General features: G+C 50.4%; 2 protein-coding genes across 2 annotated transcripts in view; one reads left to right on the top strand and one right to left on the bottom strand.

Annotated features, from left to right (window-relative positions):
* Nucleotides 1–3233, bottom strand: part of ZFR2 (zinc finger RNA binding protein 2) — a 44982-nt gene extending 41749 nt beyond the window's left edge. The window contains exon 1 of the mRNA XM_057710310.1: nucleotides 3176–3233. Within this exon, the coding sequence (XP_057566293.1) occupies nucleotides 3176–3228 (53 nt within the window). The 5' untranslated portion in view covers nucleotides 3229–3233. The remainder of the gene's footprint in view (nucleotides 1–3175) is intronic.
* Nucleotides 3234–12967: 9734 nt separating this feature from the next.
* ATCAY (ATCAY kinesin light chain interacting caytaxin) overlaps nucleotides 12968–17903 on the top strand; it is a 34038-nt gene continuing 29102 nt past the window's right edge. The window contains exon 1 of the mRNA XM_057710022.1: nucleotides 12968–13197. Coding sequence (XP_057566005.1) covers nucleotides 13121–13197 — 77 coding nt within the window. The 5' untranslated portion in view covers nucleotides 12968–13120. The remainder of the gene's footprint in view (nucleotides 13198–17903) is intronic.

Raw genomic sequence — 17903 nt, forward strand, 5'->3', positions numbered from 1 at the left:
TGCGGGATTACTGGGAGGACTGGACGAGATATCAAGCGCCTGGGACTTATTCAATACAGAGAGTCGGTAACCAGCACTGAATATTGCTACCCACCACTAACAGAGTTTGATAGGGTTCCAACGAGGCTTCCAACTTCCTGACATTCTCCAGATAAAGGAACTCAGCTATTAACATTTATGCCAAAAACTTATGAAAACAGAGCTTCTCCTGATGGGAAATCAAGTACTACACCCAAATCCAGTAGCCGTCTCATAGATTTAACAAGAACGCAAAGGTTGAGGTAGTCAAAGTACACTAGATGGGTGGTATTTTGACAAAACTGCTAGAAGAGGGAAATGTAACAGTAGATCTGGCCCGCCTGCCACGTTCCACCCCTGTGCACCTCCGTATAGCTCTGAGCTCTTGATGTTTTCATTACTGACACGACGTGACTCACACAGAGCTCTGCTGGATTTCCTGAGCAGCTCTCAGCCTCACAATTGAAAACCGCATTCAGTGCTAATCAAACACACTGTCAGATTCAATTTTCCACACGGAATTAATCCTTAATTCCAAACACCTGCAGCACTAAATCTAACGCTAAAAAAGCCTTATGAGATTTAAAAGACCACAAAAAAGTAAAACAAATGAAAATCATCATTAACAATTACAAACTTTTCTTACAGCTTCAAGAGTAAATGTGCATCCAATTCTTACTGAACAACAACTTAAAAACAGTTCCGATTCCAATCCTACTTATGGATGACAACGTGAGGAATGTTACCATCCAGGGCTATGGTTACCAATTTTAAAAGCCAAGAAAACCTATGCAGAATTCCTCTAAGAAATAAACTGTTGTCTATGCTTTGGCAATTCATGAAACGAGCTTTGTAAATACTGTTGTCCAAATGCTACCATAAAGTTGGTACTCACAAAATCTGTTATCTAACCAGTTTTTCCATGGCACGTTATATACGAGATATATACTTTAAAAGCAGCTGAAGGTTTCAAGCAAAAGTGGTTTCCCGCAAAAGAGAACGTCTAGTTAACTTAAAACCATCCAGATTGGCCTTCCTAGGTGGTGCAGTGGTTGGGAACCCGCCTGCCAATGTAGAGGTCACGGGTTCGATCCCAGCTCCAGGAAGATCCCACATGCTGCGGAGCAACTAAGCCCGTGTGCCCAAAAAAAAAAAAAAAAAAACCATTCAGATGATACAGATTATCCTGTTTCAAGGTTTCCTGAGACTGAAATTTATTTTGCTGTGATTCCTGTTTTTGATTTAGTTAAATCCACCCCCTTCTCAAGGAATAACACACGCTCTTGGGGATGAGTCTAAAGACACACTAATCTGACATTCAGTTCATGATAGTTTAACATCCTTAGTTCTGTGTGTCTTTACTGTAACACCTAAGTCCTCAGAATCCAGACAACAGCTGTGCCAAAATGTTTAAGCACCTTAATTCAAATAAACGACAAAAACATCTGCTGAAGCCCCGCAAGTACCTATTTTACCAGTGTAAATGCTCAACTTTCTCCTCTGGAGGGTAATCTTAATAGAAAGCACAACATTCAAATGATTTTCCACATCTGACTGAAGAAAGCACTGGAGAAAGAAAGAAAAAAAGAGAAAGAGAGAAGAGAGAGAAAAGAAAGTAGCAGCAAGCAGGCAGGGGGCGGAGCATTTCCAAAAGGGCGTGGCCTGACAGCCCAGCCTAGTCCTGCTGCTGTCACTAAGTGCTAGCAGTAAGAACCCTATACCACCAAGGATGATGGAAACAGGGAAGGATAACATAAAAACGTAACACTGTGTTCCAGGAAACAGCAGACCAGACATTCTTTCCCTGACAGAAAATCCATGACTAGCCAACACTGCACCTTAGAGACCACTCTGGACACAGAAAACAGGAAGAGCTCTCCCAATTTCCACAGCCCTTGGTTCCAAGTCCTGACCTATTTCGTTCTGATCCCATAGGAAAGAACACGGCAGCATCACAACAACTGGCCACTATCCACTAGCCTCACCTATTTTCAACGCGCTGAGATACCGTATGAAACACACCTGCGGCACAGACCCGTCGTGCAGCAGACATTTGTCTCTCGGTTATCTAAGGGGCGGCTGGCATCCAGTCTGGGAGAAACTGGCCCAGGAGGTTCCACCAGGCTACCAGTTGGAAACTGACACCCAGGGGAGGGAAAAAGTTAAATGATGTGGGCAGGGGGGCACTTTTTCCCCAGGGAGGCCCACTCTGCCTCCCCGCCTGGGACCCGGTCTTGAGCGCCAGGCTGAAGGACCGAGACTGCAGAGAGGCTCCAAGGAGAAGCCTTGAAAAATGATGTGTGTGTGTGTGTGTGTACATTTAGGGTACAGACACACCCCCTGTGTCCCTACTCATAGATCCCTCCTTCCCCTGGCTGCTACCTACCCCTGCCCACCCCACCCCCAGCTCTTTCCTGGGCTCCTTTCCCCTACCAACGCTTGGGTTACTAGATCTTGAATATCCCATCGCCGACTCCACCGAGTTTCAAGATCCCCGGTCCCTCTACCCTTCCTTCCTGCTCCCTCCCCCGGAAGCCCCAGGTGCCCACTCTCCTACTGGCTCTCAGGACTACCATCCCTCACGTCTCTGAGCGCCCCCCAGTCAGGCCTCTATCCCTCTCCCCCATGCCTCGGCCACTCCCTCCGTCCCCCTCCCAGGTCTGTGTTCTCCCCACCCCCTCCCCCCATCAGGGTTCATACCTCCAAACCCCACGTCCCCCTGCCTGGCCAGGAACCCCTCCAGGGCTGTCTCCCCTCCCAATCGGGGCTCAGGGCCCCCGCTCCACTCCCCTCCCCCGCGCCGAGGTCCCTGCCCCACCCCCTGCCCCGCCAGGTGCCCCTCCCCCCGGGCCTGCTCCCAACCCCCCACCCCCGCCACAAGTCGCAAGTCTTGACCTCCCCGCCCTCCGTCCTTGACCCTTGCTCCTCCCCGAGCCCGGCCAGGTACCCTCTCCAACCTCAGGTGCCGCCGCCCCCCCCAGGGCAGCCCCACCCCTCGTCAGATCTCGGCGACCCCTCAGGTACCATCCCCGCCAGAGGCCCAGAGCTCCCTCCCGCGTCAGGAGCCCCTCCGCTCTCCCAGACAGTTACAGCTCGGGGCCGCGGCCTCCCCGGGGCGGGGTAGCGCGGGCGGCGCGGGCTGCGCGGGGGCCGTTACCTGTACTGCGAGCCGGCGCCCTGCGCGTAGCCGTAATAGTTACTCGCCGCCATCTTGGCGTCTTCACAGAGCGCCCGGCGGCCCCGAGGCGCGAAGGGGCGGGGCCGCCGGCGCGTGACGTCATCCGGCCCGCGCCCAGGCCGCGTGCCGCTCGCGCCCCGCCACGCGCCCCAGGCCCCGCCCCCCCGCGCGAAGCTCGCGCCTTTTCGTTTCCTGGTCTGCGTCTGGGGGCGTGTCTTTGCCTCGAGCCCGCCCCCGCCGCAAGCCCCGCCCCTTGATCGGAGGCCCCGCCTTCCCTCTGAGTACTCAGCATCCGGGGTCTTTGGCTCGACCCCCACTTCCTGCCGAGCCCCAGATCCGGCCCTCGCTGTTTCGGTTCAAGCTCCGCCCCTCGCCGCAAGCCCTGCCCCTTACCGAATCCCGCCTTCCCTTTAACCTCTCAGCTTGGGGATTTCGCGGCTGCAAGTGGTTTTCCTTTTGTGCTCTTGGGGGGATTTGGTTGCCCCGCTGACCGTTGCTGGCTGGGTCAATGTGGCTCTATAGATACGGCCAAGTCTTGCTTGTCCCTTTGGCAGCCCCCTGGGTGCCAGTCTTCTCGTGGAGCCTTCTAAGGCTCCAGTACCTAAAATTCAGTGGCTCTAAATTAGTGGTTCTCAACTGGAGTGTTTTGCACCCAGAGGACAGCGGACAGTATCTGGGGACACTTGTGCTTTTCACGACGGGGGGTGCTCCTGGCATCAAGTGAGTGGGGACCGGGGATGCTGCTCAACACCCCACAGTTCCCAGGAGGGCCCCCCACGACAGAGAATGACCTGGCCCCAATGTCAGAAACCCTATTCTAAGGGTAATTCATTTTGAGAGGTATTTCTTGACCCACTTATTACAGGCAGAGCCATCATGGGGGATACAACAGTGAGCCGTGGGCTTCCCTGGTGGTGCAGTGGTTAAGAATCCACTGCCAATGCAGGGGACACGGGTTCAATTGCTGCTTCGGGAAGATCTTACATGCCGCGGAACAACTAAGCCGGTGAGCCACAACTATTGAGCCCACGTGCCACAACTACTGAAGCCCGTGCACCTAGAGCCCGTGCTCTGCAACAAGAGAAGCCAGCGCAATGAAAGGCCAGTGCACCACAACGAAGAGTAGCCCCCGCCCTCTGCAACTAGAGAAAGCCCGTGTACAGCAACGAAGACCCAACACAGCCAATAAATAAATAAGTAAATAAATAAATTTATTTTTTTAAAAAACAAACAAACAAAAAACAAAAAACAGTGAGCCGCATGGCACCAGTCCTCAAGAACTTTGATTCAGGGAAGTAGATCATAACCAAACTATTACAATCATGGTCCTCTTTGGTTAAGAACAGATATATTGAGATATAATTCACGTACCATACTATTCACCCATCTAAAGTATGCAATGCAGTGGTTTTTAGTATATTCACAAAGTTGTGCAACCGTTACCACCAATTCCAGAACATTTTCATCACCCCAAGAAGAAACCCTGTACCCCTTAACAGTCACTTCCCCACCCCCACCCCAGCCCCTAGCCACCACTAGTTTGCTTTCTGTCTCTACAGATTTGCCAGTTCTGGACATTTCCATTTCCATTTACTCATCAATAAAAAGGAATAAAGTCTTGATATATACCGCAACTTGGATGAAGCTCTAGAGAATTATGCTGAGTGGGAAAATCTGATGACACAAGGTCACGTATGATCCCATTTACATAAAATTCTTGAAAGGTCAAAAATTATAGGAATGGAGAGCATATTTGTGATTTCCAGGGGTTAAGGACATGGGGAGGGGGGAATGGGGAGTTGGAGTAGCTATAAAAGGGCAATATGAGAGACTCTGTGGTGATTGAAATGTTCTGTATTTTGATCGTATCAAAAGCAATAGTGCTATTGTACTATAACATTGCAAGATGTTACCATTGGGTAACATGGTGGAAAAGGGTACATGGGATCTCTCTGTGTTACTTTTTACAACCTCATTGAATCTACAATTGTTTCAATTTTTTTAATTAATTCTTTAAGGCAAAAAAAAGATTACATTTACAGACCACGGTAGAGTGGTGTTCTTTTGCCCCCCTTTTAAGCAGGCACAAGGCTAGTTAACTCTTGGACTGAAACCGTGGCAAGCCCAGGGTGCCCAGGAAAGCCGTATGGGTCATTTAGTGGATGGCATTCTTCCATTTGTGTCTTAATGACCATGAGTGGCCACAAGGAACAATCTAGCACGTCTGGCAAACGCAGCTCTCCCGTTGTGCCCTGGTTAAAGGCCAGAGTGGCAATTACAGACGGCCTCCCTCCAATTTCCTGCAGCTCTAACTAGATAACCCATGCTGCCTGCTTTTCACAAAAGCAGTTCCGTTTTAGTGTTTTCTCTGGATTGCATAATATCTTTTTTCCTGTTGTTCGCTATAAGCATTGCACTAAATGCTTTACATGCACAACTTTATCTAGTCCTCACAATATCCCTCAGAAGTAGGTACATGTGATTCTCATTATGAACAGCAGTTCTGTTCTATAAAGTTGCTACAAACACTGAAATAGTAAATACGAATCCATTGCTCCTAGGGGAAATACAGGGTTAGGTTCCTGTGAGCCACTGGCCACAACATTTTCATCAACCGATCAATATATAACCTTCTGTTATGTGTTTTTTGTTTAAAGGCATCTTATTTAATATACACTGTAGATTCCTTAACGTTGAGCTCACAGTCCACAGCACTATGTCACACATGAATGAGGCTTATCTAACATGCATATTTTCTCCATAAGGCACATCACAGCCTTCTTGTGCTAATAATCACTAGACAGCATTTCAGCACCATGCGTGGGAGCCATTATAAATAGGCAAATCACCAACAAAAAGCACAAAAATGTTGAAAGCACAGCACTAAATAGATCCTGAAATTTACAGTCCAGGCTGGAATAAGCCTCCCCTGGTTCAACCTCAGCTGGGAACACATGTATGACCAGCACTCAAAATTTTTCACTTCTCTGCGTTGTCTGCAAAGGACCCTGGACGCACCATGAGTATTGATTTGGGGAGTTACAAATAAATTTCAACCGGTAGGCAAACAGAAACCGCGAAAAATGAGGATTGAATGTACTTGTATGAATCCCCTTTGCAAACCAGGAAAAGAAGTTTCGAAAAGCTTTGGCAATTTCATTGCCTCAGCAAATTTTACTGAGAACCAACCATGTTTCAGGTATTCTTCTAGCGCAGGGTTTCTCAACCCCGCACCATTAATATTCGGGGCCAGATAACTCTCTTCGGGAGGGAGGGGCTGTCCTGTGCATTTTAGAGTGTTGGGCAGCATCTCTGGTCTTACCCACTCGATGTCAGTATCACTTCCGTCCCCCGAGTCATGATAATCAAAAATGTCTCTAGACATCACCAAATGGCCTGTGGGGGGTAAAATTGCCCATAGGTGAGAACCACTGCTCTAGGGATCAAAGATACAGCAACGACGAAATGAAATATCTCTGATCTCAAGAAATTTACATTATGGGGGAACGGGAGTGGGGAGTTAGTGTTTAATGGGGACAGAGTTTCGGTTTGGGAAGAGGAGAGAGTTCTGGAGATGGATGGTGGGGATGGTTACACACTGTGAATGTAATTAATGCCACTGAGCCTTACATTTAAAAATGATTAGAAAGGCAAGTTTTATGTTATGTATAAATATATATTAATATATGCAACTGCAATTAAAAATAAACCACGCAAGAGCCGAGCTTGGTTCACTCAGGGGCCCGGCGGCGGCTGCAGCACCACGGACAGCTCCCAGCGCGCTCTCAGGGAGGAGGGGCTGCTGCTTTCCAAACGCCCTTCTGTCCCAAGTGCTTTTCTCCCCGTGCTTCATCCACCCAACTCCTACTCACTCCTCAGGGCCCAACTCACATGGTCACCATCCCTGCCCCACACTGAGAAATTCCCCATGAGCCCCCCAAGTCACTCTGCTCCAAAGATGTCTCTACGTCAGCCCAAACTCCCTTGCCCATCTGCTTCTCCGAATGCGAGTCCTGTGAAAGCAAAGTCTCGTTCACGTTTCGGACCCCAGGGCCCAGCACTAGAACTAACCTGGATTTCCCACTCAATGTCTCTTCCCAGAGCTCCACTTCCTCCAGCCAAGAGGTGCAAAGTCCAGACCTTGTGCTGGAGGCTCTGGGCTCTCCTCCCTTGCTGTGGGGCCTTTGCCTTTATGCCTTTATGCCTTTGGCTTGGAGGAGCACAGACCCTAATGCAGTGAGTGGGGCAGCCATGTGAATAGAGTGTTGTCTGAGACCCACAAAGGGAGCCAGTGTCCGTGCATTCTACCTGCATTTCCCTCACATCTTTGTGCCGGGTTCTGCTGTACAGTGTACAAAACCCAACCAAATCTCTTTTGAAATTTCTATTCCGATAAGGGGGTGGGGGGGTCCTAGAATAAACAAAGAAATAAGTAAATAATCTCAAACAGTGGTAAGTGTTATGGAAAAAAAAAAAAACTCATCCGTCTCCTTGATACCTTAAACATAGAATTAGTGTGTGAACCAGCAATGCCACTCACAGGTATACACATACCCCAAAGAACTGAAAACATGGATTCAAACAAATCCATGTACACTCATGTTCACAGCAGCACCATTCACAAGAGCCGAAATGTAGAAACACTTTTTGTTTATCCACTGGTGAATGAATAAACAAAAAGTGGCACAGGCATACAATGAAGTGTATGATTCAGCCATAAGAATGAATGAAGCAGGGACACACACCACAGTGTAGATGATCCTTGAAAAATGATGCTCTAGTGAAAGAAGCCAGACACAAAAGATGGCATAGTAGATTATTCCACTTATATGAAATATCCAGAACAGGCAAATCCACAGAGACAGACAGTGGATTAGTGGTTGCCAGGGGCTGGGAAGGGGGAATTAAGGGATGGCTTCATGGGTACGGGTTTCCATTTGGGGTGATGAAAAAGTTCTGGAACTAGATACTGGTGATCATGGTGCAACACTGTGAATGTACTTAATGTCACTGAACTATACACTTTCAAATGGTTAAAATGGTAAAATTTTATGTTGTGTGTATTTTACTATGGGTAAAAAATATATATACTGAAAAACAAATTAGACTAGGTAATGGGTTGAGAGGCAAGGTGGGTGGTGATCAGGGAAGGCCTCTGAGAAGGTTACTTTGAGCTGACACCTGAATAATGTAAACATCTGGGGGAAGAGCATTCCTGGAAGAGGAAACAGCTTGTGCAAAGGCCCTGTGGTGGGAATGAGCATGGTGTGTTCACAGAACAGGTTAAAACCACCACAGTGATTAAGAGGGACAGGAGAGGGACTTCCCTGGTGGTCCAGCAGTTAAGACTCTGCCCTCTCAATGCAGGGGCCTGAGGTTCGATCCCTGATCGAGGAACTAAGAGCCCATATACCACAACTAAGCCCACGAGATGCAACTACTGAGCCTGCAGGCTGCAAAGAAGACCCAGTGCAGCCAAAATAAATAAGTAATAAGTTTTTTAAAAAAATGATAAACAAGAGGGACAGGAGGAAACAATAGATATTCGTTCCTCCTTGGGGTCATGTATTAGTTTTCTGTGGCTGTCATAACAAGGTACCAAAAAGTAGGTGGCTCAAAAAATAGATTTTTTTTCTCTCACAGTTTTGGAGGCCAGAAGTCTGAAATCAAGGTATTGGCAGGGTTGGCTCCTGCTGGGGGCTGGGAGGGAGAATCCATTTGGTGCCTCTGCTGCTTCTGGGGGTCACAGGCTAGCTTTCACATCCCTTGACTTGAGATATATCAACCTGATCTCTGCCTCCATCTCCCACGGTGCATTCCACCCACTTCTCTTCTCTTATGAAGTCACTTGTCCTGGGATTTAGGGATCATCTTAAATCCAGGATGATCTCATCTGGAGATCCTCAGCTTAATTCCATCTTCAAAGACGCTTTTTTCCAAATAAGGTCACATTCACAAGTTCCAGGGGTTAGGACATGGACATATCCTTTGCAGGGAGTGGGGGGACACCATTCAACAAGCTGCCAGTCTAAAAATAAAAACAGCAACAGCAAGAAACATGCATAGAACTTTTCTCATGCTGCAGCACTATGCCAAGCACCCTCCCTGCATCGCCTCTTTAAATGCCAAAAGGCCAGTACCCTAATGTCTCCATTTCACAGATGAGGAAACTGAGGTCCAGCAGGTATGATCACTTACCCAACCAAGTCCCCCAGCTAGTGGCTGAGCCAGTGTCCAAACCCAATTATGGTCTGATTTCAGAGAGTGCACTCTTAACTCTATACCATTCTCTGGTCTTCCAGGGCGGGGCTACTGCACGCACACCTGCAGGGGGCGCCTCTCCCTCGGTGGCCCCCAGCGAGTGCATCTGAGATGAGTCTGCCTCCCCGGAACCCAGCCCGGTCTTGGGTACAGGGCTTATAGTAAGTGGCCGGCTGAGGGACCCAGGAAATGGGTCTATGAGAATATTATTCCCTACCTCCCTCCTAATCTAAGGAATGAGGCCATCGCTACCATTTATTTATTTATTTGTTCCTTGTTTTGTTTTTAAATCTGTGTTGCGCCATCAGGAAATCATTTCCGCTTCTGCCCCTGGTGAGGCTCTTAGAAATGCTCCCCTCTCAGCCAATGGAGAGCACCGATTCTGGCAGGGGGCTGTGCTTTTTTGGTCAGCCCTGCCCCCACCCACCCACCCTGCACACAAAAGCAGCATAATTAACTGTCTTAAGGAAACCGAGCCTCTGCCAGCTGCGAACGGGCAAGAGGAAAAGACCACGGAGGCACGATGACCGGGGACGCAGCCGCAGCCGAGCGAGGGGGAGTCGACCGCTAACTGCAAGCCCTTCCCCACCCCTGGACAAAAGCGTCCATCTGCGCCCGCCGCGTTGCTCTGGGTGACCTTCCTTGGATGCACAGTCCGCCCCTGCGTGCATCTTCCTCGGATGCTCTGAAGGCCCGGGGACCGCGCTCTGAAGGCGAGGGATGCCCGGCTGCATCCGCCCGGGGCTCGTCTTTGTTTGCGCGTAACGGAGAGAGGCCGCGGAGGCAGCCGGGACGCACGCGGAGGTGAGTCCACTTTCTCTCTCCCCGCCCTGCCGAGGAAGATGGTCCCCGGGTATCTGCTGCTGCAAACCCCCTTCTGGCAGATGGGACGAGTGGGAGAAGAGAACCAGGGTCTTGTGATTCTTGGGATAATAACACCTCCATTTTTTTCCCCACTCGGAGAAAGCCATCCGCCGCACACACACACACCCACAGTTCACCTCCCGTGCCCACCGTTCACCTGGAAGGCAGAGAATTGCACCATTTCCAGGACGTGCTTAGAGATTAGGCGGCTCAAACCCTCAGCCCCTCTCTGGGACGCTTCCTGAGAGACCGAAATGTACACGTCCCACCTCTGTGCGTTTCCTATTTATAACGCGGTGAGCGGATTTGGAAAAAGGATTTGATAGATGTGTACGTAAAGGCTTGCCTATGGGGTGGGGAGGAAGGGAGATGGTTGAAGACAGAGATTCCTCCTCCTCTGTCTGAACTTGCCTGTGATGCGCTGATAATTCAGCACCACAGCGGGAAGGAAGGCTTCTCAGCGTCCCCTCGCTGCTTTATCTGCGGTCCTCCAACGTGAACTGGGGATCAGAGGGCGGGAGCGTCCAGGGCCCTGAGGGCGCCCACCCGCATCCCGCATTTAGGGGATCGTGGGGCCAACATGTGTGGCTCCAGTCTCAGCTGTGGGTGGGGTGGAGGTGGGTGGTCCTTTCTGGGGGCTGAGGTCACACCCAGCTCAGGATAAGGAAAGCAGACGCAAAGACCACTCCCTTCAGAAAGGAGATGAATTTCCATTGACGGGAACTTCCCTTGCGGTAAGGTTCTAGGGGGTCGTTGTCCATAGCATCAGGAAGAGATCTCTCTCCCTCTGTCTCTCTCTCTCTCTCTCTTCCGTGCTGCATCTTACTGTGCCTCTCCATGAATGAATGACGACATTCAGGGCAGTGACAAGAATTCAGTGAGAAACTCTCACCGAAGCGGGGGAGGGTCGAATTTCAGACATCCCCTCCCCCCCTCCTGCCTGGCCCTCACCTGTCCTGGGCTCCCTCTGAGTCCTCCTTCTGAGCCCCAGTCCCAAATGCAGACCCACCATCCACAGGGGCTTCGGTCCAGCGAGGGGCTTTGGAAGACACGCCCAAAATGAGAACCGCCCACCAGCTCTAGAGGGACAGCCGCAGCGAGGGGAGGGGGAGGGGCTGGAGGCGGGACCTTAGGGGCTGGAAAGTGAGGATGGCAACTTCTCAATCTCAGATCCGCGGGCATTGGGGCCGGATCATTCTTGGTTAAGGGGGTACCATCTGGGGCGCTGTCAGGATTTGAGCAGCATCCCTGGTCTCCACCCACTTGATGTCAGTAGCAACCCTCCCCCCCCCCCCCCCCCCGCAGTTGTGACACCAAAAATGCCTCCAAACATTGCCAAGTGTCTGGAGCCGGGAGGCAGAATCACCTCCAGTTGAGAACCACTGGCTTAAAAGCTCAGAATCTGTGCTATTCGTTGAGTCATAAGATCCTGGGTGTTAATAGGTAATGTATGTAGAGCACACGAGTGTCCATCACTGCTGTGGGTGCTTCCTGTGTATCATCTCATGAGGCTTTCATACTCTGTGAGGTCTTAGTGTTAGGGGAAGCACAGATTGTAACTGCCCACAGTTACTGGCCAGGCAGATTTGCATGAGAACTAACAATTTGTATGGAAACTAACCAGTCACCACCAACCAGAAGAATATGGGAAAAGTCAAAAGGAAATGCCAGTCCACATGTCCTACCTACCTCTCAGATTCTCCTCGCCTTAGTCCATCTTGGCTGAGAGATGCGTGTGCCACCGGAAAGGACCCAAAGTCAGAGTGATTGGCCAGAGACAACCTGGAAACCCACCCCATCACCATAAAACCTGAGACTGTGAGCTACACGGCAGAGCTGTCCTTGTGGGTTCCCTCACCCTCCTGCTCTCCGCCCAGGCTCCCTTCCCAATAAAGTCTCTTGCTTTGTCAGCAAAAAAAAAAAAAAAAGATCCTGGGTGTTATGCCCGAAGGGATCATAGAGATCATCTCTAGACCAATTCTTTCATTGACAGGCAGGGAAACTGAGGCAGAGGGAGTCTGCCATGCCCCAGGGTAGACCCCAATTCAGTCTCACTCAGCAGTTCTGACCACAGTCCCAGACAGCCCAGCACTTAAGCCACCATCTAGAGCACTGCCCCCACTCCATCCCTGCCCCCAGCTGGTTCCTCGGATGATGAAAACAAAACTGGCATTCTGTGGCTGGTAAAAATTATGACCCTGATTTCCAACCCCAGGCACTTTCCACCCTGCCTTTTTTAGTCCTAGGGTCAGGTTGTCAGGACTTGGTTCTTCACTGCGGGAGGGGAGGGGACAGAGGGACAGGGCAGGCGGGCTGGAGCAGATAGAGGCGGGTTGGGGTTAACTAGGTCCTGCCTGAATGTCAATCCCAGCAAGGAAGCTTACTTGTATCAGTCATTAACACTTTAGTATAAATAACTTTAATGGGATTTATTGCTTCCTAGTTGAAGTCCAAGGTAAGGGAGAGATGGTGAACCAAGCGGAGGGTAGATTTCCGAGCTTCAAAGGGGGTTGCTTTTAGCTGGATGCTCAGCCCTTCCTTGGGTTTCAGACTCCAGACCCACATGGGTGTTCAGCTTTCTATGCCTCTGTTTTCTCACCTGTGAAGTGAAGAAGCCTCGTGGGACTGGGCAATGAATTCACTAAGACGATGGACACAAGAGCTCTTTGCAGATCGATCTCTGAAGCTCTGCGTGTGGGTGGGGAATTGTGGTTATGATGACTGTCCAGTAACACCTCCATCCACGGCCCTCCTCCAGGATTCATCCCTGCTTCAAGTCGGCGCTTCTTCCCAGCTCCCATGGGGACCACCGAAGCCACGCTCCGGATGGAAAACGTGGATGTGAAGGAAGAATGGCAAGATGAAGCTCTGCCCAGGTACAGCTCCCCCGGTCAGCCATGGTGGGGCGTGGGCTGACGCTGCTCCCAGGTGTGGGGCAGAGACACCCCAGTGGACCGGGCCAAGCGCATCACTGATATTTGCTGAATTACTTAAGATTGACTGGGGACTTCCCTGGGGGTCCAGTGGTTAAGACTTCGCCTTCCAATGCAGGGGTGTGGGTTGGATCCCTGATCAGGGAGTGAAGACCCCACACGCTTCAGGACCAAAAAACCAAAACATACAAAACAGAAGCAACATTGTAACAAGTTCAATAAAGACTTTAAAAATGGTCCACATCAAAACATCTTAAAAAAAAAAAAAGATTGATATCCCACCCACCCCACCCCCCTGCCCACCCCTGCCAAAGTGCCAAAATAGCTCCAGGTCCCACACTACTGTAGAATTCTAAACATCTTCCAAAACCATCTCATGGACTGTTACCGTATTCTTACCTGAGTTCCCGTGCATTCAGGTAATAGCGTGTTTTTACCTACAGCAGCCAGAGGGACCATATGATACCCCTACTTAGAATCCCTGGGGCAGCTTCAATCCCTGGTCGGGGAACTAGGATTCTGCCTGCCTTGTTGCGCGCAGAGGGAAAAAAAATAAAAAATTAAAAAATTAAAAAATCTCTGGGACAAATGCTCATCCCATGAATAATCTGGGTTTCAGCCTCCACTTGCTTCCTCGACCTCACCTCCCATCACTCTCCGCCCCTCCATGCCCTGCAGCCCCTGCAGCTCCCTTCCCGTTCCTTCACTGTGCTAGGCTGGCTCTGACGTTCAGACTTCACGCTGGCTGTTCCCTCTGCCAGGAACGCTCTTCCCCACACACCCGCCTCCCCCGCCTCCTTCAGGTCTCCACCCACAGGCCACCTTCTCAGAGAGGACCTCCCAGCTCTTTCATTACCCCCTCCCCAAGTTCCTGAATTGTTTCCTTCCTAAATAACAGCCCTCCCAAGATATCCACGTCCTAATCCCTGGAACCGGAGAATGTTCGCTTAAGTGGCAAAAGGCACTTTGCAAATCTGATTGTGTTAAGGATCTCAAAATGGGGAGATGATGACCCTGGATTATCCAGGTGGTTCCTCGATGTCATCACAGGGCTCCGTGTAAGAGGAAGGCAGAGGGAGACATGCCTACAGAAGTAGGAGCTGTGATGCGCAAAATAATAGCTTGGAGTCATAGGAGGAAGGGACCACGAGCCCAGGAATGCAGGCACCTCGAGAAGCTGGAAAAGGCACAGAAACAGGGACTTCCCTGATGGTCCAGCAGTTAAGGCTCCATGCTTCCAATGCAGGGGGCCCAGGTTCAATCCCTGTTCAGGGAACTAGATCCCGCATGCCACAGCTAAAGATCCTACATGTGGCAATGAAGATCCCGTGTGCTGCGACTAAGACCCAGTGTAGCCAAATAAATAAATATTAAAAAAAAAAAAAAAGGCACGGAAACAGATTCTCCCTCGGAGCCTCCAAGAGGAACCAGCCCTGCTGGTGAGACTGATTTCAGCCTTACTTCTTTGTCTAGATTCATAAGAGAATACATTTGTGTCATTTTAAGCCACCAAGTTTGTGATAATTCGTTACAGCAGCCAGAGGCGCTTTATATCATACAATATGCTGAATATTTCATACTCATTTACAGTCTGTTCCCCAGCGTGGAACCCATGAGAGCAGGGGCCTTTGGTCTGATCACAGGCATAGAGTTGGCGCTCAGTGGATATTGGGTGAATGGATGAAGGTCGCTGATAGGAATGAAAAATCGTAAGAAAGGAGCTGTGCGCGGCTGAGATACTTGTCTCTCCGTTTTCTCCTCTGGCGAGGCGTTGGGTACTAGAAAATACAGTCAGCACAGGCTCCCCTAAGTCGCTGGCGGGATGCAAGCACTCATCTCCCTCCCACTTTAATGCCAGGAGTTTACGGCCAGGAGATGATGCCCAAGAGTTAGTTGCATAATCATCTAGGAAGGAAGAGTCAAAGGGACTGGGCATATTCATCTTGGAGAAGAGAATCTGGAAAGGAAAATCCAGCTCCGGAAAATCTCTGTTGGTGAGGGTGCTGAGGGCAGAACGAGGCTGATGGACAGTCACGAAAGGGATGCAGGTTTGAGTCTAACGTAGAGTCTTTGAACTCACGTGGTCCGATATGTGCAGGCTTTGTACGGCCAGCTGGCCCGTTCGAAAGCCAGATGGGCTGATGGGGGAGATCTGGAGCTTCCTGTCGACCTGCCGCAGGAGAAGCTGTGATGTTGAGGGTGTCACCCCCTCCTCTGAGCATCTTGTCCCTCTCCCCAGTCTAGTCATTCACACGTGTCCTTGTGGTTCTTAAAGCGATAGCTCCCCATCTCAAAATAGCTGAGACTCTCTTGTCTACGCAGTCCCCTTGTCTTCAGCAAGACAGGTATTTCAGGAAAGAGACGGCGACTTCGTTGGAGCTGACCTCCTGTTCTTTCATCGTTAGAATGTTCTTCGTTCTACGTTTCCTCCTGTAAGTCTTTCTCTTCAACTGAATACAAGGCGTGCTGATGCCTGGATGTGTAGAAAGGGGTCTCAGAACACCCAGACCTGACAATTTGAGGGAATTAAGGATTGTTTTCGGCAGGGGCTCCTAGGAATGCTCCAGAAGGGGCAGGAGCTGCCCTGGGGAGCTCTCCCTCATGCCCAGCATGGGAGGTCTGTTTCCTCCCATGGAAAAGGTAGAAACAGATGGCATGATCTCAGGTGGGTTCCTTCCAACACCAAATGCCCGGGCTTTGGAGGCGTGTCCACCCCGTTTCAGCATCACTCACCCTGTGGTCCCACGAACTCTGGCCTCTGCCCGAGACCAAAGCACTCCTGGGTCCGGACTTTGAGAACCTTCTGATTCAACCCCACCTCCCTGGGCGGCAAACCCCAACCCTTCCTGGACATAAAAAAAAATTATCTGATGACAGCACAGGACTCACCTCACTCACTTTAATTTTATTTCAAGCAGCACAGCGGAACAAAGAGGGCACGAGCTGTGGAACTGGACGGCCGTGGGTTCAGATTCCAGTTCTCTGATGGGCTCGCTCGGCCGCCTTGGGCAGCTCTCCGAGCATCTCCGTGCCTCAGTTTTCCCATCTGTAAAATAGAGACAATCATTCCTGGCTCACGAAGTTGTCGCAAGAATTCAGTGAGGTGCAATGTGGCCAAGACAGGCTGTCTAGGTGAGGAGGTCTGCCCACAGGAGTTGCCACCCACAGCATCATTCTTCTTCTTTTTTCTTTTTTTGGCTGCACCAGCCAGGGATCGAACCCGCACCCCCTGCAGTGGAAGCGCGGAGTCTTAACCACTGGACCACCAGGGAAGTCCCAGCATCATTCTTGTCAGCTCATATCTGGTTCACTCCAGTTCCTTTTCCCATCCCCCCCATGAAAGAGACCCTCCTCTCCCAAGCCTTGTTGAGACAAAGTGGCCCTGAGAGCAGCTGCAAATGTGAATACCAAGTGAGTTTCCCCAGCTGGAGAGGGTTCCTCTCCCTTTTCAGTAGTTCAGTGTTTGCAGGATAGGGGCCTGACTGTGCAGCCGCGGGCCTGGAACGTGCCTTCGTCGGGGCTCTGTCCTCCTCGTTCTGGGGGAAATGAGTACAGCTCCTTATACAGCGTCCAGCTGCAGCTCAACATAAGCACCTCTGTCTGATGCCAGACAGCCCCCGATTCTATTCCTTCCAGCTCAGTGATCCCTTCCTGGGGGCATCCTCGAGCTGCCCCGGGTGTGTCCCATTCCTCACCCTGTGCCCACAGCCCCTCCCACTGCCATTGCCTTGCAGCGCCTTCCTGTACCACCTGCTCTTCTGCAGATTCCTGTGGACCTTAGCTGAGGGCGGCCTGGAGATGATTCATCTACCTGCCTCTTTTCCCCATTCATTCATTCATTCTAGTGATATGCACTGACTGTATGCCAGCCCCGGGGTGGGACACTGGGGACACAGGGAGAACAGGAGAGCCGCCCTCATGGGGTGCTTGAAGTCTGGGGCAGAGACAGGCGATCCTTTATAACCGCACAAGCCAATGGAAAATTGCAGCTGGGTTCTGGGCATCTGCAGAGCACCAGGTGGGATCTGACTAGGTTGGGGACGTTGGGGGAGGCACTGAACGGAGCTGTGAAGGATGAAGAGGTATGAACAGGGGAGAAAGGCTGAGGGTAGGGGTCGGGTATTTCAAGCAGAGAGCAGCATGTGCAAAGGCCCTGAGGCCAGTGGAAGCAGATTGAGGGACTGAAGGAAGGTTGGATGGGGAAACTGAGGACCAGGGTGGGGAAGGGCTTGGCAGGCTCTCACAGCTAAGGAGAGGCAGGTGCAGGGTTAGATGTCTGACTGGTGTCTCAGCCTGCTCTTTCCTCTACAACAGAGTGGTCATGGGTTTTGTTTGTAACTTTTTATTCTTTTTTTTCCCCTTTTTTAATTGAAGTATAGTTGATTTATTTTTTTAAACTATTTATTTATTTATTTGGCTGTGCCAGGTCTTAGTTACAGCACTTGGAATCTGCATTGTGGTATGTGGGATCCAGTTCCCCGGCAAGGAATCGAACCTGGGCCCCTTGCATTGGGAGCACGGAGTCTTACCCACCAGACCACCAGGGAAGTCCCAGTACAGTTGATTTACAATGTTGTGTTAGTTTCTGCTGTACAGCAAAGTGAATTAGTTACACATATACATATATCCACTCTTTTTTAGATTCTGTT

Source organism: Hippopotamus amphibius, chromosome 15, assembly GCF_030028045.1.
Source record: "Hippopotamus amphibius kiboko isolate mHipAmp2 chromosome 15, mHipAmp2.hap2, whole genome shotgun sequence".
NCBI classification, from domain to species: Eukaryota; Metazoa; Chordata; class Mammalia; order Artiodactyla; family Hippopotamidae; genus Hippopotamus; species Hippopotamus amphibius.